The following is a 26961-nucleotide window of genomic DNA, read 5'->3' on the forward strand; positions in this document are numbered from 1 at the left end:
ACACTGGGAGCATCCACGTAACACAGCCTGAACTCTTCTACTGGTCATAAATATGATATATGTGAGGAACAGAAATTTTTATTTTACTACATAATAACATAACTACAAGAAAAAAGGATTTAAGATGCCTATGCGACAGCTTGAGAGTACCAAACAACAACATATAAATAAAATTTTAAAACAGTGGGGTTTTTTCTGACAAAATGTCTTGATCAGCTTCAATGTCATACACGAAATATTATTTCATACAATTCACTTGCCAAACAAATTTAAGAGGCAGACGCAGTTGTGAAACATGCTGCATACTCTTCACTCAAAAATTATCAGCCCCAGTTCACTCCAACCTCACGGTAAATACTCCGAAAAGAAATTTGAAAGCACTTAGTTTGGTGTTACCAAGTCACTAACTCAAATCTCCCAGAGTGAGGCAAGTCCACAGCATAAGGGACTACACAATGTCATACACACAAGTTGCTCAGAAAAACAAAAGCATTGTGATGAATGTTAAGAAAGAAGATCAAAAGCAAGGCAAACTCAAAATCAATGCATTATTTGGTATCTCAAACTTAAGGAAAACTTTGTTTTTAGTATTTTTCTGAATTACATTTAAGCATCACTATCAATTGTGAGCTGTCTGGAAGTTTGCTTTTTACTCTGCAAATCCTTGATCACTGACACCTGAAAAAACAGAGACCAGACAATTTCACCTCCATGATGACACACAGTCTGTGACAGAGGACTTGCATATGGCATAGATGTTTTTTCATTTCTGTGGGAGCAGCCTCTCTTTGCAGGTTGGTTTTGTTAGAACATTTTACACTAATATTTTCGATCAGTGTTTCAAGAAGCAATTACACTGTGATCAGAAAAGTACTCAGCTAGCTGAGTACACACTAACTAGCCTGGCCTTTGTACACTGGAACATAATGCAACAAAGAACATGTTAGAAGGGCCAGAATTCTGTTCACAGCGGACCAAACTTCTGTCACATTCACTCTTCATCTTTCACACATTTTAGTATTATTATAGATTTTATTATGTTTGCTCCAGTTGAGCAACACAACATCCAGCATCCTACAATAAAAATGGCATTTTCTCTCAGAATAAATACACAACCAACCAGGAGCAAAGCTGAATATACAGCCAGCTAGTTCCAGAAAGCTGAAAAGACAAACACAAACTTCATCTATAGAGACCTGATATCAAATTCTTTCTCATCCAAATTGCAGTATTTTCATACCACAGCAAGTCACATTATTTAATAGTCCAATTATTTTAACTAGTATTTAGCTTTACTTTTTCACACGTGTACATGCAACACATAATCTCTGAAAGGTCCCACAATTTACATTCAAGTTTTGACAAACATCAGTCTCATCAGGTCTGTATCATACCCTGCATGTAACGCAGACACTCCAGCTCTCTGGTCCCTTTGCAGAAGTTAAATTATTCCTACATGTGGAAATCGGAGCCGGCACAATAACAATGTAGAATTACACCTCATATTGGGCTAAACTGGTGAATGTCTCTGAGGAGAGAATCAGAGAAGACTGGATAGAAAATCCATAAAAATAATTAGGAAATAATAAATCTCCTAACTATTTGCACGGGACTTTGTGAAAGAATAGAAACATTGTGTCTCTTTTAGGGAAACTATTCACAAAAAAGTGCATCTCAGGTTGACATATAATACATAGACTGGCTTCACAGGAAGTTGACAGAAAGGATTCAGGAGAATGTGGAAAGCAAGGTTTCCATAGCAACCTAAGAAATTAGCAAAATACAGGAAATCAACCGAAGCAAGGCCACTACAGTTGTACTGGAACAGATGGAAGCTTTACTATTTCACAAATTAAAGCAGAATTTCACTAAAAAGGGAAAACTTGAACTTCATCCAAGTTAAGGAAAGTTAAAAACCAGGAAGAACTGTGCTCAAATGGAGGCAGGAAACAATGAACCAAAGCCCAAATGGGAAGAGAACACAAGAAGACAAAACTTAAAGAGAAATAAATTACAACTGTTAGAACAATTAGCTATCCGTTGTTTTAATAATTTAATCCTTTCATAACCTGTTTGCTGTATGTTTCAACACTATCTAAACCAGAAACTTAATTTCTCATTTTTAGAACATCCATTCTGGATATAAGGTTGAAATTATCACAGTGTTACTTTCCATCTGGATGCAAGCTGGACTTCTGACTGGTTTTCCCCTGTGCCCCTGTGTATATGTATGTGCCAATGGACTCACCGGATTATTATTGCACAGTTAAATCATATGCAAGACACTTGTGCACTTGGACTGAATCAATACTGGTCGGCTTTATACAGTTCCACATTCATTGACTGCCATAAGAAGCTGAGCTATTGATTCATCCGTTAACTTAATAAATGAGTCATACTGAATGCAACAAAGTCTATTTTCTAGAAATAGCTTGTAGCCAGCTTGGCTGCTGTCATCTGCTGAAGTTCTCCAATGTCACTTTAATTAACATTAATCTTTCTTCAGATAGATCACTGTCTAAATGATATCAAGTTGTCACTACACCTCCTAGTGAAACTCTGCTTCATAAATTAAAGCGAAACTCAAAATCCTCTGATCAACTTTTTTTTTTTCCCCAGATCCACCTCATAAATATATTTATTATCTACCATCAGGTTATTTACCTTTTGACTGATTTGTAAACCAAGCAGAATATTCAAGAGAGACTCCGCTTGTGAGCAGATGAAGTGACTGGGAACCAGACTGGCTATTCCTAATTCTAAGGGCATGTTTTTTTATCACAGGCTGCTGAATGACCATGTTATGATACCATTCCTGAGGGAGCAAACTGACCAAGACAGCGTTTTTACCCAGCTCAACCAGGCTAGCTTAATGCTGACCTGTGAAACATCAGCAAATCAGCTAGCCTTGGATCCTCACATACAGCCAAGACTTCACAGAGCATTCCAGGGAAAGAAGTAGCAGAACTGCATTTCAAAGCAGGTTTGTTCTCCCCTACATGCAAGAGCATGCATTAAAAGCACACACAAAGCTACTTTAATTGATAGCAGTGTCTACTGACCTCTGAGAAATTGCTGAAGGCCCCTGAAGGGAGGTAGTAGGAAGGCGGCCTATTTTGTGCTCACTCCTACACAGGAGAAGGCTGGCAGCAAGAGCCAGCTGGGCGGCGGCTCTGGCACTGGTTGCGCGCCAGCAGCAACTCCTGCAAAACAGCTTGTCAAGCGCTTCCTCATGACAGCTTTACTTACTCTAAGATGTAGAATTACATGATGAAGACCAAGCCCATGCTTTTTGGTTTCTTTTCTTTTTTCTTTAAGGGATTCAATAATTAGAGCCTTGAAAACACACTCAGCCCAATATTAGGCTAACTCAAACATTCTGTACTCAAAAACCTCACAGAAATAACATGATTGCAGACATGCCCTCTGTCACTTCATGTCTCTCATGAACAAGAGCTCTGGGAGTAAGATGCCAAAATTACAAGATCCTCCCTCTGTCTTACCATGTCCCAGAGATTTATTGCACACGCAAAAAATGAAGTAAGGGAAGGGAGAAAATAAAATTAACCCAATGTTTTAAAATTTTTATTCCCTACTTTATTACTGTTTTAAGATTAACAAAAGTATAAGGACACATTTTTCACTGCTTTCTGGCTTTTTTCATTGTTATTTTTCTCTTTCACCTTTCACAGCTTTATTTATTTATTTATTTACTTATTTTTACTGTAGGAAGAAGCAAGAATAAATAAGAGGCTATTTTTTCAGTTACTTTCAGTACAAAAATACTGACATCCCAACAATCTGTTATTGCGAAAGAAGGCAACGAAGATCTTTGTCCTCCACAGATGTCATACCTGCAGTATGCAGGTGTGTTTATAGCACAGAGGAATGGTTGTACTGTGCTCCATCTGATCAGTGATCTAACTATGGAAATCATACATTAAATCAAACAGACAGAACTGTCAGCTGGCTTTAAGTAAAAATGTGTTTAGTGACTTTGAAAGTTCCAACCGGGGCATCAGATGCTTGACCAGCCAGCCCATTAAACAACATGAGCAAGATTTGGAATTTCCTGAGAGGAAAAAATATGCAGAAGCAGACAAAAATCATTACAATGAAAAGAGTAAAATTCTCACAATTTAGACAAGGAAATACATATTTAATATCCATGTTGGGATTTAGTTGTCTGACTGAGGACCATGAAAGACTGTATGAGGAAAAGTATTTATAAGTAAGGGCAAAGACAAATATAAATGTTGATCTTACTGTGTCCTGTAAGAAATATTGTGGTAGGGCAAAGCATGTATTTGCATTTTTTCCAGCAAGTACATACCTGAGAGAGATAATAAAAGCACTTGCATATATTGCTAGCAATCACCTGACACAGAACTCTCGCGTACCTCAACTGAAAGCAAAATTTTTGGGTGCCTAAGAGTGACCTTTTGCTACCCTGGAAGGGACCACAAATTAAAGGATTTAGGCAATGTGATAAGGATTGCAGTGATCTGCCTGGAAATGAAAGATTCCACTGGTAAATTACCACAACAGCTTGTAGAAACCTATACAGGTGGATAAAGCTAGTTTTGCTGACACTCCTGTCATTTCAGTTGAGCTGTATTTGCTTCTACCCAAATGTAGAAGAGAGACCATCTGAACCAAATGCTAAGGAAGGAAAAAAAAAAAAAAAAAACAAAAAGATTCCTCCTAGGAGAATAAGTTGACCCCCAACTAGCAGAAACAGTAAGGTTTATTTTCTTGTAAATTAAGACTGGCCACCTCCCACACAGAATTTTTAGCATCCAACAAAAAATGAATTTTAAAAATGGAATGGAAAAAAAAAAAGGGTTCCCTCTACCAGGAACCCTTCATTTTTCTACCATGTATGTGCATTTCATATCCAACTACATTACCATAATTTTCTTTCCCATAATTTTACTGTATATTTTCCCTTATATTTCTTCAACGTTCAAGCACATGCACATGTTTGACACCTGCTTGTGAAGCACTCCTGGACAGACAAAGTCCATGTGCATGCTTATGCCAAGGCTAATAAATACTATACATTTATTTTAAAAGGAGAAGTTTGACTGAGGTATGTAAAACCTGAAAATGAAACAATGGAAACAAAGGAATCCCTGATGTTGGAGAATAAGCTGGAAGGAATCACAGACCACAGGCTGAGAAGAGCAATCATACTACTTTTTATGATCAGGCAAAAAGGCACCCAAATAATCCCTTCACTCCAAAAAAATACCAGTAAGGACTAAAGGTGAGAGCAGAATGACTCAAACTCAGGATGAACAAAATGTGGAGAATATATGGAAATGGTCTGATCATTCCAGATTCTAGATCAAAGTGGTTCTTCAACATTTCAATCACAGGGTTTAAGGAAGACTATCAGAACTTTTAAATAACTTCATAAAAAACCAACCAACCAAAAAAACAACACACACACACACAAAAAGCAAACAAAACCACAACAACGTAAAATTCTGAAGAACGGCAGAGTCTCAGAGACAAGCAGCATCCAGAAGGGCTGCCACGCAAGTTCACACAATACTTCACCTTCCCAAAACTCCCATGTCTCATTTCTCCCCACCGCACTCCAGAGAGATATAAAGTATGCATACAATCCAGTATATGATTAATGACAGTCTTGCCAAGTCTATATTTCCCCAGATAGTTAAATTCAGAAGCAGAATTTGTTTTTCTTTTTCCTTAATACATTAGTGTGTTTGCATATACATATATATGTATCTCCATGTGTGGTCTAAATGGGAGAACTAAATCGTATTTAAAACAGTGACCTGAATGAACTGTTTGTCTGCAGTATTTTTGCTTGTTTTTTGTTCAGTGTGTGTTTCGGTTTGGTTGGTTGGTTTGCTTCTGTTTTATTCAGCATATGCTATGTGCTGGGGAATGTGAAAGGAAAAGGGAAAAAAAAAAATCTGGCCACAGAATGTAGTCATATGAATAAACCAACTCTATATTTGATCCATTCCTCTTCATACCTAGGGGGAACTTCCTATAGACAAACAGTATTACTGACAATGCTGAAACTGAGACTTTTTATTGCATGTTTCACATAGTTATCTCCATTCCAGACAATTTACAGGTATTTTTAAACCATCATCCATGCTTTACAGCTGCTTGTAAAATACTTCTGTAAGGTTTAAACTCAAGTCATTGAAAATTATTTAGTTGTTTTTCATTTATTATTGGCTATATGGGTTTTTCAGCACTCTTATTTTTGTTTTCTGTAGCTCTAATTCCCTTTTTTCTTTGCATCTGATGATTTAAGTGTCAACAAAATTTTTCTAAATGAATTTTCAAACTACTGATGTATTGTCTGCTGTTCATGTCACAACTTGTTACAACCTGACTCTTTCAATATTCAGAAACATAGCAGGCTGGGGACATGCGGATCTCAGACAATTTAAGAGGTCTTTGATGAAATGTGGATTTGTGCATTTTCTTTCACTTAGGTTCTAAAAAATTATTACTATTTTTAATTTCTAAATAGCTTGCAGAAACATATCCCATTGGCAAAAAGTAGCTCCTTCATACTTGCAGCTTTAGGTCACCTTTTAAGTCATGATCAGATATGTTCTCCTGCCATCTATTTTTCATGATGTTCAATTAAAAGTAAAAATAATAGATAGAACAATCTCCCCAATTCCATTTTGCTGAACGCCTTTTCTCATTAATCCTTCCCCTACAAGTATATTTACAAAGAAGAGTAATCCACCTCACAGTAACTGAAGATCTTAATTTTTTCAAAGATACAACTGCACAAGATTACTGAGCACATATACACAATACTTACTATCATATTCCTTCGAGTGACAGTGACCACAACATCCCTGATAGCTTCAGTATGCCTCCTGTCATCCCCAAGCTGAAGAACACAGATGAGGAAGAGATTTCATCTCATTTCATCTCTTCCTCAGTTTCTGCTCCAGTACAGGTGAGTAGGAGTGAAAACAGCTAAGGTGAATCCTGGAGTTTACTTTTCTGTAAAATAAGTATCTTTCTTAAGTGCTGTCATGTATATTCCATATTAGGGAACCCTGGTCAATTTGCCTGGATAAGAGCAAAACTGACAGGAGGGTATCTCTTCCAAAGCAGAAATTCAGTCTACAAGTCTCCGCCATGTAACAGCATATTCAGAAACAAGTCCACACAGGTTTTTAAAAAAATTGTAAAACAGCAGAGACCTCCCATTTTCCAGCATGCCCATGTTAGTCTCTCTCTTCTCGCCAACAACCAATTTCATATATCTGAAGAACAGTCCTGAAAGATGCTGAACCTGCAATCCTACGGGCAAATACCACAGATAGCTTAGATGTGCTTTGAGGCATCTGCAATAGCCAACGTACTCACTATGATCACAGATTCACTTTGGAAAAGTACCATAGACTTTGCTTACACTAAGAAAGTGCCATTTTCTTGCCAAATTACGATTTTTTATTTTACTCCAAGCAAGCAATTGTTATCTAACCTGCTTTCCAGAACTAGCACTAAACACCTTCACCCTTCAGAGAGTAGCAGTAATAACTACAACAAGTTAATTACAGGAGCCCAGAGACAATCCAAATCTGCAGTGAAAAGAGTTCCAGTAGTATCTAAATTCAGCATTACATTAAGAGAGAACATTTAAATAACTGATAGAGAAACCACTGCAGATTATATCAGTAGAAAATATTTTAGCACATTAATCTCTGGTAAAACTGCAAAAGCATATTATGCTGACAATGCAACAATTTACTTGCTCTACAAGGTTTCGTTCTATCTTGGATTTTTTTGTTCTATCTTGGATTTGCATTTGTGATCAAAGAGGTGGGCAGCACCAGGACAAGCAATGAAAGAATGAAAGGCCTACCCTGAGAAGAAGGCTCAGTACATACCCATCAAATCAAACAAAATTAAACTAAGAGGACCAACACTTCCATTTAAAATCTAAAAGGTGGACCTAGAAAGCAGGTAGACCAAAGACCATTTACAAAGGAAAACTTGAGATTTTGTATCTTATATCTCCCCCACACTCTTCCAAGCAGAATACTGTGGGTAGATTTTACTAGGCTGTTTTAACATAAACTGTATTGTCAGCTATATTTTCATCTAAAATATGCCAGGACAAATAGTAGTACTGTCCCTCCACAACAGCAGTCAATGCTTTAACTGCTATTTCCTCCAGCCATCTCACCTGACTTTAAATGCTCACTGATGCATAATGCTACCCTAGGTAAGTACCAAGGTAGGTTTCAAAGGTGCAGTGCCTCCATACCTTAAGCTGCTAAGAAGGCATGCTTCTCCAAACTCAGTAGTATCCTTCAAAACTGAGAAACATGATTAACAGTACACAGTTGTCTCCATAAATCAGACAGCAATTATATGAAATGGCTTAAAAATACTTCTTGTGCTTAGAAGCTTGTATCACAGCTAGTTTAGTAAGAAGAACAGAATATTCTCTTTCACCTTAAAGCAAAGTAAATACTCAGTAGAAGTATCTCCTCATAATTTGTTTCACCTTCTTAAGACTGTTTTTCAGTAACTTGTCCAAAACCCACTTGTACTGAATTCAAAACCATCTGTAATGAATAATGTGGCAAAAATCTTTTACAATTGAAGAAAGTCAGAGTTGAGTACCCGACACCTAAAAATGTTCACTCCAAGGTTCTTTTTCTGTCACATCTATTGATAAACTCACAGTTCAGCTGATCTTTATTCCATGGTGGCCAATTCTTTACAGTGGAGCACAGTGACTCTAATTCTGCTACATATGCCATTAAGACAAACACTGCAGGTGAATTTTTAATTTTTAAGTTGAATTTACATTGATAGCAAATACATTAATTAAATTGCATTTGTAAAATCAACTCTGTATAAAAAGATGAAGAAACCAAATACTATATAGACACTATTGGTAATATAACATTATTATCTCTCAGTCATTAACTATTCTGTGAAAAATAAGGCAGTAGTATAATGGTTGGTTGGATGGTACTTCACTTTGCCTTAAAAATTGTTGGGTTTACAACTTTTGACCACACACGCACTCACAATGTATGTTTAGAACGGATGACTTTCTGCTGACTAGCTAAGCAGAATGGCCAAAGCTTGAATAAGTCACAAAAAACAAAGTAGGCCAAAGATACTGTATGCATCAAAGCTGAAGAACACCGACAGGTTCTTCAATTATTTGTGGCTCGTACCTGGCCCACAGGGAGCTGCCAAGAAGTCCATTAACAGGCAAACATCATGTAACTGAGAGGTATTCTTCGCTGGAGAAGAGTGATTAAGGGAGAAATACAAGCAAGGCATCAGATGTTTCCCACCTCTGTGGTCTTGGCTGAAATTGTCCTGCTCCAAAATAACTTCCAGCTGTGAATTCTGAGATTCTCCTCCTTGTACTTGCTGCAGTCAGCAAGTACCTACAAAATTTCCATCCCAGAAAAAATTATCTGCATCTTGCCAACTTCGGCTTTTACGCGTGGATACTTCATATAGTATTGTAGCTTTATTGACCCTTCTGTTCCTGCCCCAGCTCTATTTCATCCTCAGAACTGCACTGATACATACATGAGCACAAACACAGAATAAAGATTTTTCTAGCCCACTTTCCCCCTTCTAAAACTAGCTGAGCAAGTAGCTATAATACAGAAATACTTCAGGGAGCTTAAATATTACTGGAGAGTTATGTCTTACAAAGCAATTCAGTCTATGACACAGTTTTGCCCTAAATTACTTTAAAGCAAGGATAAAGCACTGGAAGTCTTCTCATTAAAATATATTAAAATAATAATCCCAACTCTGAACAATTTCTAGTGACAGATACTTGAATGGTGCATTATAATGCTACTCATCTTTTAAAATATTTCTTTCCTCTTCTAGTAGAATTCTCAGAGCTTTTATGTCCTGGTTTCAGCTGGGATAGGGTTAATTTTCTTTCTAGTAGCTAGAGTAATTTTGATGGTGTGGGTTCTCACCAAAAGAATTGTTGTGGTTTAACCCCAGACCACACAGCTGCTTGCTCACTTTTCTGCCCAAGGTAATGGGAGAGAAAATCAGAAAGGAAAATAAAAACTTGTGGGTTAAGATAAGAACAGTTTCATAGGGTGCAAAGCAAGTGAGAAAAAAAAAAATAGAATACATAAAACAAATGATGCACAATGCAATTGCTCATAGTCTGCAGCACCGATAGCTCATTTGTTCCGAGCAGCGGTATTTGCCCCCTGGCCAACTCCAGTTTCTATACTGAGCCTGATGTCATATGGTGAGGAACAGCCCTTTGGGCAGCTTGGGGGACCTGCCCTGGCTGTGCTCGCTCCCAGCTCCTTGTGCACCTGGTAGAGCACAGGAAACCAAAAAGTCCTTGACTACCTGGAAACAACCAAAACACAGTGGGTTATTGGGAAGGGGAAGGGAAGACTCAGGCCCATCTATCTGTTATTTTCCAAGAGCTACAACAGCATCCCCCAACAAATCACGGCCAAGTCTGTACCACAGTGTGGACGGCACTGAGCCACCATTAACAAACCCTGCAGAGAGGGAAAGTGTGTTAGCTTGTGCTCAGCACTGTGCTACAGACATCTACAATAATACACCCAGCCAGCTCAGAGTACAGAGTACTTGCTTGTCCTTATTTGTCAAAAAGCTATTAACAAGGCAATATGTAATGTATATGAACTATATAATTTAAATATAAAACATATAAAATACGCTGCATGTTATAAGTGTAATTAGAAACAGTGTGCTGTTCCATGAGAATGACTTAAATGAACAGTTTTTAGTAGAAAATATGACTCATTTATACCAGTTTGAGATCTTTCACATAAAACTTGGTTAAGAGGTACTTGATAATTTTCCAGTGAAGCTTTTTCACCAAAGCGTATGATTCAACTAAACTTAAAATACTTGTCCATCATAAAATTTTATCAAAGTTCCTCAGTGAAAGGTTTTATGAACACTTTAACACCAAATTTTATATTTTCTGGTTTGCCATTTTAATTGTGTTCAACATTTCTGCCCAGGGAGGCTGTGGAGTCTCCTACTCTGTAGACATTCAAAACCCACCTGGACACATTCCTGCGTAACCTCATCTAGGTGTTCCTGCTCCAGCAGGGGGATTGGACTAGACGATCCTTCGAGGACCCTTCCAATCCCTGAGATTCTGTGATTTCACTCATTTTTACTGGCTGAGTGTAAAACATTTATTGCTTAGTTCATCTGCTTTCCTCTTCTTCATGGACTATGGGCTTGCTTATGTTTCCCAAGTATTTCTAGCCCCACTTAGTCATACCGGCATATTAAATTTAACACTTATCCATTCAGTATTTCTCCCTCAATCACAAGCAGCATTGAACACACACACACACACACACACACAGAGTTTTACATTAATAACAACTGTAAAACAAAATTGTGTCTTACTCCAAGACATGCCTTTCCTTTTAAGATCTAATCAACAGTACCAGTCAGAGAAAGTCTTATTTTCTGCTACTTGAAAACATGAACTGTAGCTGTGAAATTGAGGGTTTAGAAAGGCTCGATTACTAGATCCTGGTCAACATGACTCACTTTTAGCAATTTCCCCAGCACCCAGCACAAAACCCTTCACCCTTCATCTTCCTTTTCTCAAGGCTGAAGAACATACAGTAAATCCTTACCTCCAGTGATTGTGAGATTTTTCTCCTGTACCTTACTACTGCACGAGGTGGCTTATTTTCTCCCATTAGATTCATACAAGAGCACCCTCAAAAGAAGGAAAAGAAGTGACCTGCTGCTGAGCTGAACACAGTAAAACCACCAAGCTAATGATCAATACCTATAGCTAGTATTTTCTTTCATGTGTTTCAAAATGAAGCAGCAACAGAAGCAGCTGTAAAATCCGAATAGTGAAGATATATGAATGTATTATCTGATCATTCACTCCTGTTCCAGAATAACAGAACATCAAAAGATTTTCTGATCAAGTCTTTCCTCAAGAGCAGCTTTTGCTGAGACAGAAAGGACATGTAACAGCATAGAGCCCCACTTTGCTGAAGAAAGGACATAACTTCTGGAAGCAGTAAAAGGTACACAAACCTCCTCATCAAAAAATCTGTCTGTAGTCTGACCTTTCCCATTACTCAATATCCTCTTGCCTTAAGAAACATATATTGCTTTTTGATACTGTAATTGTAGAAACTATGGATGTCTGCTTCTTTGTGAATATCCTTACAGTCACAGTTCTTGTCCAAATGCATTAAGTTTCAAAACTTAGCGGTGGATGTGGTCTACCTTGACTTCAGCAAAGCATTTGACACAGTCTCCCACAGCATCCTCACAGCTAAACTGAGGGAGTGCAGTCTGGGGAATCAGGTAGTGAGGTGGGTTGCAAACTGGCTGAAGGAAAGAAGCCAGAGAGTTGTGGTCAATGGGGCAGAGTCCAGTTGGAGGCCTGTATCTAGTGGAGTGCCTCAAGGATCAGTACTGGGGCCGGTATTATTCAACATGTTTATCAGTTATTTGGATGAGGGAATAGAGTGCACTGTCAGCAAGTTTGCTGCTGACACCAAGCTGGGAGGAGTGGCTGACACACCAGAAGGCTGTGCTGCCATCCAGCGAGACCTGGACAGGCTGGAGAGTTGGGCGGGGAAAAATTTAATGAAATATAACAAGGGCAAGTGTAGAGTATTGCATCTGGGCAGGAACAACCCCAGGTTCCAGTATAAGTTGGGGAATGACCTGTTGGAGAGCAGTGTAGGGGAAAGGGACCTGGGGGTCGTGGTGGACAGCAGGATGACCATGAGCCAGCACTGTGCCCTTGCAGCCAAGAAGGTCAATGGCATCCTGGGGTGTATTAGAAGGGGGGTGGTTAGTAGGTCAAGAGAGGTTCTCCTCCCCCTCTACTCTCCCCTGGTGAGACCACACCTGGAATATTGTGTCCAGTTCCGGGCCCCTCATTTCCAGAGGGACAGGGAACTGCTGGAGAGAGATGAAGGGAGTGGAGCATCTCCCTTAAGAAGAAAGGCTGAGGGAGCTGGGGTTCTTCAGCTTGGAGGAGACTGAGGGGTGACCTCATTAATGCTTACAAATATATAAAGGGTGAGTGTCACAAGGATGGAGCCAGGCTCTTCTCAGTGACAACCAATGGTAGGACAAGGGGTAATGGGTTCAAACTGGAACACAGGAGGTTCCACTTTAATTTGAGAAGACACTTCTCAGTGAGGCTGACAGAACACTGGAACAGGCTGCCCAGCGGCGTTGTGGAGTCTCCTACTCTGGAGACATTCAAAACCTGCCTGGACACATTCCTGTGTAACCTCATCTAGGTGTTCCTGCTCCGGCAGGGGCATTGGACTAGATGATCTTTTGAGGTCTCTTCCAATCCCTGACATTGTGTGATTCTGTGAAAACTTGCCCTTAATGAGTGCCTGAATAACTTTTGATAAATGATTACTGAAGTTTCAGTAATCTCTTTCAGCGATCTCTTCCCCAGTGATGATTCCAACATAGGGCTTTTATAAACCATCTGAACAGCATTGCAGAGCACAGGGTGACACAAAAGCTGGCTATTAAGGTAGCTAGTAACCTGTGTCCTGTCTGGTGCAGAAGAACAGAAAGAACAAAGAAACCACCACTTTGTAATGCCAGAGTAGCACCAAAAGTTCATGGTCTTGAGAAGGCTCTGTATGTACACACCACTGCCTGAAATGAAGAGGAACACTGAGGGGTTCTTTGTTGGGGAAAAAGAAGTGATTGCAATCTCCAGCTAAAGATGCCACTAAAACAAATTTTAAGATAAGTCTTTGCTGCATTAGAGAAATAGAAAGAAAAAAAACATTTTTAAGTACATCTAGCTTGCTGGCTTTGCCACAGATTACTTCTATCCCTTCACAATATGTCAGTGTATTAAGCTATGCAGAAATACCCAAGCTGATGAGCTAACAAAAAGCTTGGATACTGGTAACAGTGTAGCCACGCTGAGACTGAAATCAAATGCTCTGACAAAACCTTCCTAAAAAACGGGACATTCGTTCAGTCTACACTAAGTTTTTGGCGATTGTAACTACATAACTACTATCAGTATTTTAAAAAGATCTTGTGTATATCTGTACATGCTGCAGTCATCGCACTGTTTGCATAACATTTGTTCCCTCATTTAAACAATGTAAATAACAGTACCAAATCAAAGACAATAAAAACTAGTGACTGGAAAAAAGGATTGAAAGAAAATTCTATCTTGTACAAGAGCTCCTGAGTATGGTAAGCATTCACAAGCAAACAAAACACACCAAAAACATAAGAAAAACCTGTTGTTTAGCACAAACAATAAATTGGCTGAAGAGATTAAAAGACTTGAGAGTGCAAGGGCTACAGCGCTGGCTGGAGTCTAAAGTATGAACAGAAGGCAGGACAAGAACTGAAGGAAGAAGAAGAAAAAAGTCTCCTAAACATAGAATGCAATGCTCTTACTGGAATTTCTGAGCAAAACCTCAGGCTGATACTATATTTTTCTACTAGGTTCAAAAAACTTGGAGGTATTTTTGTTTCACGTGAGTATCTTCAAAATGTTCTGCTCAAGCATGCAGGCAGAAGCAGGCAGACTTCTCACTGTGCCTGAAACTCTAGCAAAAAGAAGAGAAGCTTCCTCAGTTTTGATCTCTTAAAAACACACTTCACAAAATTCTTTCACAATATAAAATTGAATTATCTGTATAATAAATGCAAAATACTAGAGTTTAAAATATAAAATTGTTCTGAAATCTCTAAATCTTTACTACTTCATATAGCACTAATGTCCATAAGCATTGGCAAATAATCAAGTACGCAGATACTCCATCTACTTGAACACAATCGTAAACTTTAACTCTTCCTTAACTTTTAGTCACAAATTCCTTTCTTGAAGATCTATTTTTAACATTGCTAGCTTCTGAAAAATAATACAGAGCATACTGTTAAAAACATGAATCAGTCTGTCAAGTGTGTTGCTTCATCTCCTTACATGCAGAACAGCCCTTGAAATGTGCCTGCCCAAGACGCATGGCAGGCAGTATTCATTCTTAAGCTAAGAGGTATGTGTATACATTTATATATTTATGTATATTTTATATACATATATGTATTAACTGTATTTCTTTGCATTTTTCTGGCAAATTCCCATTTTCGGAAGGGAGTCAATGCTGAAAGACCCTGAGATAATGCATTTTAAAGCCGCTGTACCCCAAAAATACTGTCTGAATACAGCACAATTAACTTCCTAATAAATTCACAATATTTTATTATATTTATAATGTCAGTTTTATAAGTAAAGATTCTGAGAAGCATTTTAGATGGGTTTTGGGTAAGGGTGTTTGTTTATTGTAGGTTGGTGGAAAGCAAAGTTTGCAGATGCTTGTACACGTAAAACCAAAACGATGCACTTGTGTAAGGAGAGGGCTGGATGGCTGCCACTCGGGACGACAATTGCCTGGGCTTTCTGTGGAAACTGATCTTGGAGTTATAATGTTTCAAGATTCCCAAAAACTCAAATACATTATTAAATTTTTCTTAATGGTTTGTACTCTGCAACAGAAATCTGAAAAAAGATAGGATGACACTCCTGAATCCTCTAATTTTTCCCTTAAACTCATGCAGGTTTAGATGAAAGTGAGGTTCTCAACTGTATAAAACTGTTACAATAAATTGAATTAAATTTATTCAAATCTTGTTCTCTTAATTGCAAATGCGGTAGAGTAGGCACAACACAGAGTTTCCTGAAGGAAATGCAGACAATATGGGTACAGCTACAGCTCTGGGCACAAAACAGACACAACAGCTGCTCGTGGCATCACACGCCGCTTCTCAGTCCTAACTCGTGCAGCCATCCCAAAACCACTGCGGTAAAAATCTCCCAGTCACATTGCCCTATATTCTCTTTATCTGTATATGAAAATGAAAACAAAATTACACATTAATTTATTTCCTGGATTATTCAACTGTATAGTGAATGGTTGTCCAGGCTTTTACAAAAGCGGTTTTATGTTAGCAGAAAAAAAGGAAAGGATCCACTAAAAATTTCTTTACTTTAGAAGCATATCTGTAAACTTTAGTGCCCCTTTTGGAAAAAGGGAACATTGTAGACTAAAACCAACTACCTAATCAGTAATGCTCTATTAAAAAAAAAAAAAAAAAGGAACAAATGAAATATGCCTTGTTAAAATGGAGAACAGACATTCCAGGTCTGCATCCCCACATTTAACAGTCCTGCCATCATCTACTCTGTAGTTGAATACTTGCTACCGAACATTTCCACATACTGTACTGAGCTATAGACAACATTAACTGTGCAGAATGCTTGTGACTATGAGAGAAACTCACTGAATGAAGAGGAGTTGAGGGAGAAAAAGATACTTTAATATGTATTTTTTTAATTAAGTAACTCAATCATGTCAGTCAAATGACACTCCAGAGCATCCTGTATTTTCTAAAACCTATCTGAAAATGACACCAATAACAAATTACACAGACATCCTGTATTTCCAACCAAAAATCACTTAACAGACGAGATACATTCTCATATCTGAAACCAAATAACCAATAGAAAATAGAATTTTATTAGAATAAAAATGTCTATTGGAATACAATGAAGTAGATGAAATTGGACGTAAGAAGAGAGATAGTGCAGTTAAAGAAAAAGCAAAAGCTTAAAATAGAATTAGTAAGGGTGTAAAGGGAAGCATCTACTGTTGTAGTGTAACTGCGTTGCTTTGAAATAGCCGTCTGTGGAAAATCACTCGAGGTAATATTTGAACCCTTGATACGTCAGTTTTGAACTTCAAGGCTGTCATCACACATAGAAAATATACTTATGTCCTGGTTATGCTCTTGTGATGTTTATATGTTAACATGGATAAAGTGGAAAAGCATAAATGAAGAATCAATGGTAAAATTCAAGTTATAATGAAAGAAGGTGAAAAAAGTGTACATGAAAACAACATTAGAATTATTGTGGCATAAGTACATTTCTTCCCTCTTAAGCTACCATCTGTATAGATTTTTGCTGTACAGTGCTAAAAAAAAGTGACTTTAAAGAGTCCTCCAGAACAAGTGACAGCAGGACAATTCTTTCTAATTAACAAAGCAATCTAGAATTTAAATACAGTGAGTAGTATTGCATAAACGCATGAAAACACGTCTGGGTAGCGATTTCCTGTATCTCATTGTCAGAATAATTCCTAAGATGTGTGGCAAAGGCTTCCTTTACACCTGGAGCTAGGTGTTGTATTATATGTATTATGTATTATATTATAATCTTTCAGTAGCACATTATCTGTTTCCCTTGCTAACTTAATTTATACTGCAAATAAGTACACCAGTTTTATAGAAGTCTTCTCTAAACTAGGCACTTTTTAATGTATTCATAGCTTTGACAAAATGTATCTTTTCCTACAAAAGCACTCATGTCTGGGGGTCAGCTCACAATTGATCTTCAGAGGAAAGAGCATTTCAGAAGAGTGGCTAGTCATTTTTAATAGTGAGATTAGACGAGAGAAATAACATAATAAATTATTACCACTCTTGTGTTGAGAGGCTTTTGCTCTTCCATTACTGGGAGTTCCAAATGTAAATTCGACCATGTCAGGAAAGCCCACTCTGCTTTGAAGGACAAATGTTTGCTGACCCCATGGAAAAATGTTTCAAGTTCATGTGTGCTCCACTATTTATGAAACTACATTTCCTGAAAGAAGTATATAAAAATTGTTATACCAGCTCAATCTAAAGGTCCATACCACCCAGTATGGTTTTCTGGTGTTAAGAAACAAATGCTTAGGGAATAAACAGATGACAGAGCGCAAGATTTGTCACCAGTACACACTTACTGCCTCTTGCCATCTTCAGTTCAGGAGCTTTGCTGACCCAGATGCTGCAGGCAGATCATCAGCTTTAAAAGCTGTAGCAAGTCCATCAGTCTAATTCCGGTTTTTATATCTATCATTTATACTCCAGGCTTCCACATGATGTCACATCAATTATGAAACATTCAGTTCTGCTACACTTGAATAAGTATGTACTTTTATACGTTTTAAACCTGCTGTCTGAATTCTTTCCTGTCACAATTTCTGATCCATGAAAAACAGTGAATAATTGCCTCTGTGTTGTTTTTAAATGCTGTTCATTCTGTGTACCTCCACCATACGCTGTTTCTCAGTTAAACTGAAACGTTCTAGTCCATTTAATTTATCTTTGTGTGGAAGCTGTTCCAAATCTTTGCTTAATCTTGCGATCCATACCATTCCCCTTTTAGAAGTTAATACAGTAATCAGGATGCAAGCACATCCCAGTTTTATACAGTCATTTAAATATGTCTTCTGTTTTGTTCTTGATTTTTTTAGGAAGTCCTCATTTGTTATCTTCTTTTCTGAGAATACAGAAATACACTTAATACACTGCTGAGTATTAAGAGGATCTTCTCAGAGAACCATCCACTGTTGCAGGTTAACGTAAGATCAGCAGTGGACCATCTCTCTTCCATAGACGCACACGATATTTTTCTTTCCAATATCTAGACACTCTGAGAAGACAGCCCCCCTAAATACCCAGAAAAGATCTGGATATAAACAGAAATAAAGACTGGAGTCATGATGAATCAGGTCAAGCGAAGAGTCAGGTTAGATGAGTTTTGGATGAAGCCTGGAGGTGGCAAAATGGACTTAGAAGAGGCTGTTTCAGTTCCGAGAGTCACAGATCCTCAGAGTAGAAAGCTGATGAAAACGGCAAATGCAACAAAAAGACACCTCCAAAAGAAGTTTGAAATGAGAGCATCAGGAAAGGCAAGATAAGGTCACTAAGGTTAGACTACAGAGTGCAACTAGAAGCTGTGGTGCATTTGGGTTGCATGAGAAGACAAAAAGCAAAGCCAGAGATGTGCAGCACAATCTCTCAACGAAAGCCCTACCATTATACATGAAGCTTTAAAAAAAGATCTTGGACTGTGATTTAAACCAATGGAATACTGGCCAGGAAGCTGGGCTGCTACGGCATTAAATTCAAAAGCAAATGAAGACTTTACATTCTACTCCAATCTATCCTTACCAAGTGTTAGCGTGAACGATTACAGAAAAAAAGTCTGATAATCAGTTCTGAGACTGTGATAGTACTTGGTACATACTCATTCTTCCTGCTTCTTCTGTAAGAAGTCACTTTGGTCTGATCCCGAGTACAACCAGACACCCAGGAGTCTTGTCTACTTTCCTTCCAAATGCAAAGGGAAAAACAGAATTGTAATATTCCTTGCATGTGTACTGCATCTGGCTGGGATGGAGTTGACTTTCTTCATAGCAGCTGGTGTGTTGCTGTGTTTGGGATTGCGACTAAAACAGTGCTGATAACACACCAATGTTTTAACCCTGGCTGAACAGCGCTTACACAGCACCAAGGCCTCCTCTTCTCCTCTGTCAGTCCAGCGAGTAGGCTGGGGCTGGGTGAAGAGCTGGGAGGGGACAGAGCCAGCACTGCTGACCTGGACTGACCTAAGGGATATTCCCTACCAGAATGTTGTGCTAAGCAGCAGAAGCTTAGGAAAAGGAGAAAAGGAAGTAACATCAATGGTTGTGGCATTTGTCTTCCTGAGCTTCTGTGTGCTGAAGCCTAGCTTCCCAGGAACTGGCTAAACATCTGCCTGCTGGTGAGAAGTGTCAATTACTTCTTTGTATTAATGCTTGCTCTTGTACTATTGAAGACTGCAAGGTATTCAGATAAAGGGATTTAAAAATTGCAAATGGAAAAATAAATAAATTGGCATGGATTCTAAGGGACAACCAGAGTGGATACTTTTAAAATCAATGTTTAAAACATACATAAAACCAACTTCTAATCAGTTTTGTGAAACTGCCTAGATTGAAACTTGATCACAATTTCCCAACATGTGTCCTTCATATTTCTTTCCAGACATCAGATAGTAAACATAGTAAAACAGAGGAAAAGGATATAGCTTTTCTTTAGAGGCTTTTAAGAAACATTTTCTAGCATTTTCACTTATACATGGAAGTTTAAGTACAGCTAGTAAAAATAACAAAGTTTAACCCTGAAAATGATCTAGTAAATCTCTACAACCATTGAGGATGCTTCTTGTTCCAACAAACATCATATATCCTCTTTTAACTCTTATTTCCAGAACAGCTAGGGAAAACAAACATTTGTACATTTCTTTATACCTCTCCACAAAAGAGTGCAGTTCAAATGCATTAAATTCAAAACTTCCTAATAACAAGGAAGATCCCCAGTTTTAGATCCCATAAGTACAGAAGTTCCCTGAACACTATTAGATGGAGGTTCCTGCCTAACAGGCTTCAAGCACTGCAGCCCCGCACTGTAGAGTACTAGAACTAACTCAAACTAGTACCAGAATGGAAAAGACAGATGGAGCAGCCAAACCGCAGCTGCCACGCAAGCAAACAACCCTTTCCCCTCAGCATCACTTCTCAGCCCAGACACAGCACTGGGGCTGCACAGCCTCCACTTTCAGACCAACTTTTCCAGTTACTTGATCAGCTCATACAATTGTTAATCGCAGGCTACCACAAGGGCATTGCAGGAGCAAAAGGAAGAAAATCCCTTCTAAGAATCTGAAAACTGTAGGATGAGAGAAGACTAGTACTGAATGTAACTACTACTGGTAGACAATGCTGACAAAGAGCTTTACACAGAATCACAGAATGTTAGGGACTGGAAGGGACCTCAAAAGATCATCTAGTCCAATCCCCCCACTGGAGCAGAAGCACCTAGAAGAAGTTACACAGGAATGTGTCCAGGAGGGTTTGAATGTCTCCAGAGTAGGAGACTCCACAACCTCCCTGGGCAGCCTGTTCCAGTGTTCTGTCACCCTCACTGTGAAGAAGTTTCTTCTCAAATTAAAGCGGAACCTCTTGTGTTCCAATTTGAACCCATTACCCCTTGTCCTATCATTGGCTGTCACTGAGAAGAGCCTGGCTCCATCCTCATGACACTCACCCTTTACACATTGATAAACATTAATGAAGTCACCCCTCAGTCTCCTCTTCTCCAAGCTAAAGAGCCCCAGCTCCCTCAGCCTTTCCTCATAAGGCAGATGCTCCACTCCATCATCTTTGTTGCTCTGCACTGGACTCTCTCCAGCAGTTCCCTGTCCTTCTTGAACTGAGGGGCCCAGAACTGGACACAATATTCCAGGTGTGGTCTCACCAGGGGAGAGTAGAGGGGAAGGAGAACCTCTCTCGACCTACTAACCACCCCACTTCTCATACAGCCCAGGATGCCACTGGCCTTCTTGGCCACAAGGGCACAGTGCTGGCTCATGGTCATCCTGCTGTCCACCAGGACGCCCAGGTCCCTTTCCCCTATATTGCTCACTAATAGGTCATTCCCCCCAAAAAAATTTTTTAGGGTAGACACACACATCACAACCACTTTTATTCATACCATGGTGACGGGGAAGGGGGGGACAAATTGGTGACTCCCATGTCACCCTCCCCAGGGTGGGGGGGGGGGGGGCTAAATTGGTTATACTGGTCCCAGTTCACTCCGGCGACTGGAGAATCGGGAGCTGCTTCAACACTTTGGTCTTTAAAGAGGTTACAGGAAACTTCTTTGGGCCAAGAAACAAATTATGAGAGCTGAAATTTACTAAGTGCTTAAGACAGACATTTTCTTATGTTCTGCTCTGCTACAGACTGCTGCTAAGGTTTTACTTCAGACAGATGAAGTTGTTCCTATAGATTTAAGAGTCATTAAGCCTAAACAGCCAAAGAAAAATACATGGAATATTAGCAATTTTTGCTACAAACTGACAAGGAATCTTGTATGTCGAGAAAATTATTTTCTTGAAACACAAGTAATAGAGAAGGTCTTTAAAAAAGCTGAAAAGTAGATTTCCCTCAGATAACCAGTATGTCTAAACAGAGAACCCCTCACAAAATGTCTGTAGAAAACATTTAGAGACTGGTTCATATGACTGGAGGTAAAAACTATCTGTGATACATCTGATGAAGTAAGGTTGGACTATAGAGAAGCCAAGGGGGGAAACTGGCCCAAGAAACAACCTTGGATACTTAAGGGGAGCATATTCTCACTATCTCAAAGGGAAGGTAAATACAATATTTCCAGGCATATGTAAACTCTGCTTGCAACTGATGCAGATTAAAGCTTGTCTCACTCATCCTCCTAGACCGATCAGAAACCATCACGATAGCATGAGGCAAATTCTATTTAAATCAACTTTAAGAATGCTTATTAGATAAGAATCATCATCATCAATTACTTTAGGTAGGTGTCAGATTTCCCAAGTACACCTTTTCATTAGATGCCAAACTTAAAATAAGTTGCACTTCCATTCCGCCTCAGTATTGCTCCTCTGCCTAACAGAGTATTCTGGACTACCACCATCCTTTCACCTGATGAAATCACTTCACGCTTAAAGATAAGCTCACTAACAGAGACAAGAGAGGTAAGGAAACTATTTTTGTGAGCCAAGCCTATTAGGGAAAACATGCTAATACAGTCAAGTAACAGACAAACAACTGAGCATGAATTCCCAATAGAATGCTGCTGCAAAACAACATAACAGCAGACAGGATTACAGAAGATAGGTTTCCTCTCTATGCTGTATTACTGAGACTGGCAGTTAAATAGAAGAAACAGGCATGACATTCATATATTGTAACAGACACTGAAAAACTAGAAAGGCTGCACAAGGAGGGCAGGAAGAGAACTGCTATCATCATAATGTGGGATCTGTACCTTCAGCAAGACAGAATATGCTACTGATTCTCAAATGGTAAGCAAAACCTCTGAAGATTGAACTACAATACTTCCTCTATCAATGACATAGACAAGTGGGATCAAGCGCACCCTCTGCAAGTTTGCAGATGACACCAAGCTGAGTGGTGTGGTTGACATGCCTGAGGGACAAGATGCCATCCAGAGGGACCTGGACAAGCTTGAGAAGCAGTCATGAGGTGCAACCAGGCCAACTACACGGTCCTGCACCTGAGTCAGGTTAACCCCCAGTACCAATACAGGTTGGGGGCTGAAGGGATTGAGAGCAGCTCTGCCAAGAAGGACTTGCGGGCACTGGTGGATGAAAGATTGGACATGACCCAGCAATGTGCGCTTGCAGCCCAGAAGGCCAAATGTACCCTGGGCTGCATCAAAAGGAGCGTGGCCAGCGAGTTGCGGGAGGTGATTCTGCCCCTCTGCTCTGGTGAGACCCCACCTGGAGTCCTGTGTCCAGCTCTAGAGCCCTCAGCACAGGAAAGACATGGACCTGTTGGAGAACAGTTGGAGAAGTTGTCTGCGATGGAGCTAAGTGTGCCAAACAACAGGGGTGATGCCAACATAGCTTAGAAAACTATACAAAGTAGCCAAGTCTCATAAGAAAGGAACTCTATTCAAAATGTATTTTACATGATGAATCAAACCATCCTAATCTAAAACCACTTAAACTCTTTTTTATACTATCCTTTTGGCATATTACGCTGTATTTCTACCTCTGCTGCTAACCCATCATGTACTAGTAATGCGAATTCCCATTAGAAGTATACACTGATTATCTATTTATATGTTAATGAGCCTACAATCTCTTACACTCTTTGTTAACCTATTTTATTAGTGTCACACATTACAGATGCCCTGTAAACCTTTACAGTGACAGAGTCATTAGCAGAGAAAGCACCTGAATTTTTAATGTAAATCTGATGTTAGTATCTGATACTAGATTAAAAAGAAAAGAGGCAGTTGTCTACAGTCAGAGCAAATGAGCACCAATGAAATCCTAAACCATAAATATTAAACTGGTAAGAGGATGAACCAAATGTTATTTCACTATTGTAGGTATCATAGCTGAAATCTTTGCCAAATACTCTAAAGATTTTAAGTAAACTTTATTCTTATTTCAAAAAAGGTGAAAACATCTCTTTGGCTGGCACTTTCATGCTTTGGCCCCATGCTGTCTTTTGCATTTCTCTTTGAATAATAAAGAATTCAAACACCATGGGACCTTAGAGTCACTTACAAAAGGCTGGGCTGAACAATATTGCCTTGGACCATTTATTCATTTTGGAGATTCACTCATACTACTACACATTTTGCAAGAACTCTTAATAGGCACTCAGCTGTAAAACTGCACGATTATGAATCTGGAGAGACAAAACAGAGTCCACACTCTCCTATCACTAAGCAGGAAGAAGACAACTTGTCTGGCACTATAATCTGTCATACAATAGAAGTGTCATGAACAGTCCTTGAGACCTAACAGATGCTCTGAGACTATTCAATCTTTCAAAGTGATAAAAAAATGGTTACATTGCAGTCATTTATGCTGCTTGTGCTATAAGCAATAGAAATCCTTTTTTTAAACTTATTTTTCGCACACTAAAGTAAGTTATTACAATCTTCTTCATGTAAGCTATGGTCAGGGAAGGAAACTAGAAGATTTCATCACTTTTGGTGAACAGAAAGAAAATTATCATTCTAAAACAAAGACCATTAATCCTTTCTGAAAGTAAACTCCAGAAGTGCAAACCAAAACTCTATGTAGCACACATAAGCATATCTGCAGCTCAAGACCCCCCACAATTCTAAAGAAAAAAAAAAAAATTAGAAAACCCCTAAACAAAACAAACACCTCTTCAAAAACAAACAAACAAACAAACAAAAAAATCCCACACAAAAAAAACCACCCACATAAAACCACTCAAAAGGCAAATTTTGGTTGAAAATTAAGACCTTTGAAATAGCCTTGACTTCAACACTTGGATAGTAATTATTAAAAATCTACCTATTGCATTCATTCTGTGAATCTCAACCAACAATTATACTTGCTCCCTGTACCTCTATCATTTCAATAGTATAAATTATCAAATATTGCATACATTAGGTAAAAATTTCCCAAGAATGCATGTATATATTCACATATGTCATTAACTCTTAGCAACATGACAATAAATTCTGCATCTACTTCACTACTAAAAATCCCCTGTAACTAAAATCAGATGTCAAATATACCTTATTTTCCACTACTTCATAACCAATACTGAAAAATGGGCTCTGCCAGTGTAAAGGTTCATGATGTTATGATCCACTGTGGAATGCACTATCATTTGTGTTAAAAAAAATGGGAATTTCTGCCCTGTTTCCCTTCCTTCATAACAAGTGGTACACTTGTGCAGACTAGCAAGAACATTTCCAGATAGTACTATGAAAAGAAAAAAGAGGTTTGATACAGTTTCAAGTCTGGTTCAGAGCTCATGAGGTTGAATTTCATGTTAAAGGAAAATAAAACACTGAGCTGAAGACCACTAGGTCTTTCCATGAGGTAACCATTAGATCACCTGCTCATATACTTGAATTAAAACAGGCAGTAGCAGAAGTAATAAATATCAGCTGTACGAAATCAGATACAAGGAAGAAGATTCTACATGTTAAGGTAACTGACAATAACAGAATTACCCAGTAATCTCCTAATTTATATGCAGTTCCACCTTAAACAAAGAGGGGTGACATTGTGCGCACAACTCCTCCACAGAAATACCAGCATGCACAAGCTGTTACCTCTGATGTAACCCTCTTGTATCCTTTACCGTATGTGCTCACTGGATGTCAGTTCATGGGCAGAAGTAGGTCAAAACCAACGTGGTTTTAATAATATTTGTCTGCATTAGAGACCGAAACACAGCAAGCATATTACCACTAAGGCACTAAGTGTACTTCATCACACTACTTCTTTATATAATTACAAAACTATTCAAAAGATATCATGAAGAAGCTTTTCTTTGCTTAGCAATAAGAGCCAAATACTCACAAAGAAGGGTCTTGGACCAGATCTTTAAGGTTTATCCCACTACGATCCTCGGCAAGGTTCCTGAAGCAACTGTCACTCACTAAAAAAAATAGAAATAAAATTAAAACAAAAACAGAGAAACAAAAGAGGTGGAAATTTAAGAACAGAATGCAGTTCTTGTGATTAACAAGAAACGCTTTTCATATTAGGTAAATTTGAACTTTCATATATAAAGTCTGATTTTCAGTGAGGTTTCACCTCATTTAAAGATACATCAACTCAATGGAAAGTGCTAAATGCTGTACCACACATTATGTGGAAACAACCAGCTTCAGCTGGTGTCCTTATTACCTCTCCCCCCATGGCTGCAGGAAGAAACCTGAAACACAAACACTGTATGCACAGGTACACACAGATATCTCCATGCACTTAACAGCAGAATCTTTAGTCATGCGTCAGTCAGTATTCTGTACCTAACCAGAAACAGTGAGAGTTGCTATGTATTTAAGTTCAGGGTTGGTCGTGGGTTAGCAAAGGTGTTTAACATGAGCAACGGTCAAAACGAACAAGAGCAAAAGTTTTTTCAAAAGACCTTATGAAGTGTACGTAAAGCAGCTAGTTACTGTAATAATTGAAATTACAACACAGTAAACTTCACAGAAGTTTAGAAGAGTATTAGTGTGCTTTTGTTTTCTTCACTACATTAAAAAAAAAAAAAAAAAGCACAATTTCAACCTGAAACTCCAAATCCATTATCTTGGCTAATTTTCTCAGCACATGTACCCCAGTCCCACAAGTGGGCTCACTGCTCTTAAACACCACCACAGTCAATTCAAGAGGTGGAAAAAAAGTAGTGGCACAAATGTTGGTTTGTTTTTTTTTTTTAAAAAAAAGCATCATTTCAAAGGAGTTAGAGAGTTAGAGTTATTATTTCTGACTACAGCAAACTTCTCTCTAAATGCCAGACACTCTTTAATTTACATCTATAAGTACTGAAGGGCATCACCATGCAAATCATTCTCCAAATATGTTATTTTCACAGATTACAATACACACTGTGACAGACCTACCTAACACACCACAAAACTGCAAAACATTTTTACTAGAACCCCTCGTTGCCAATGCATCTCATGAGTACACAGCCTGTTAGTCAGCTGGGAACGACAAGTACCGGAAAATGC

The 26961-nt window shown here is 38.6% G+C and overlaps 1 protein-coding gene across 12 annotated transcripts in view; it reads right to left on the bottom strand.

Annotated features, from left to right (window-relative positions):
- GPHN (gephyrin) overlaps positions 1–26961 on the bottom strand; it is a 293554-nt gene that overhangs the window by 181081 nt on the left and 85512 nt on the right. For all 12 annotated transcript variants that reach the window (XR_011739363.1, XR_011739362.1, XM_071809320.1 and 9 more), the window contains exon 2: positions 25802–25880. Coding sequence is in view for 10 of the 12 variants with exons in the window: in XM_071809320.1 (XP_071665421.1) it covers positions 25802–25880 (79 nt within the window). In the remaining 2 variants the exon portion in view is untranslated. The remainder of the gene's footprint in view (positions 1–25801; positions 25881–26961) is intronic.

This window comes from Patagioenas fasciata, chromosome 5 (assembly GCF_037038585.1).
Source record: "Patagioenas fasciata isolate bPatFas1 chromosome 5, bPatFas1.hap1, whole genome shotgun sequence".
NCBI lineage: Eukaryota > Metazoa > Chordata > Aves > Columbiformes > Columbidae > Patagioenas > Patagioenas fasciata.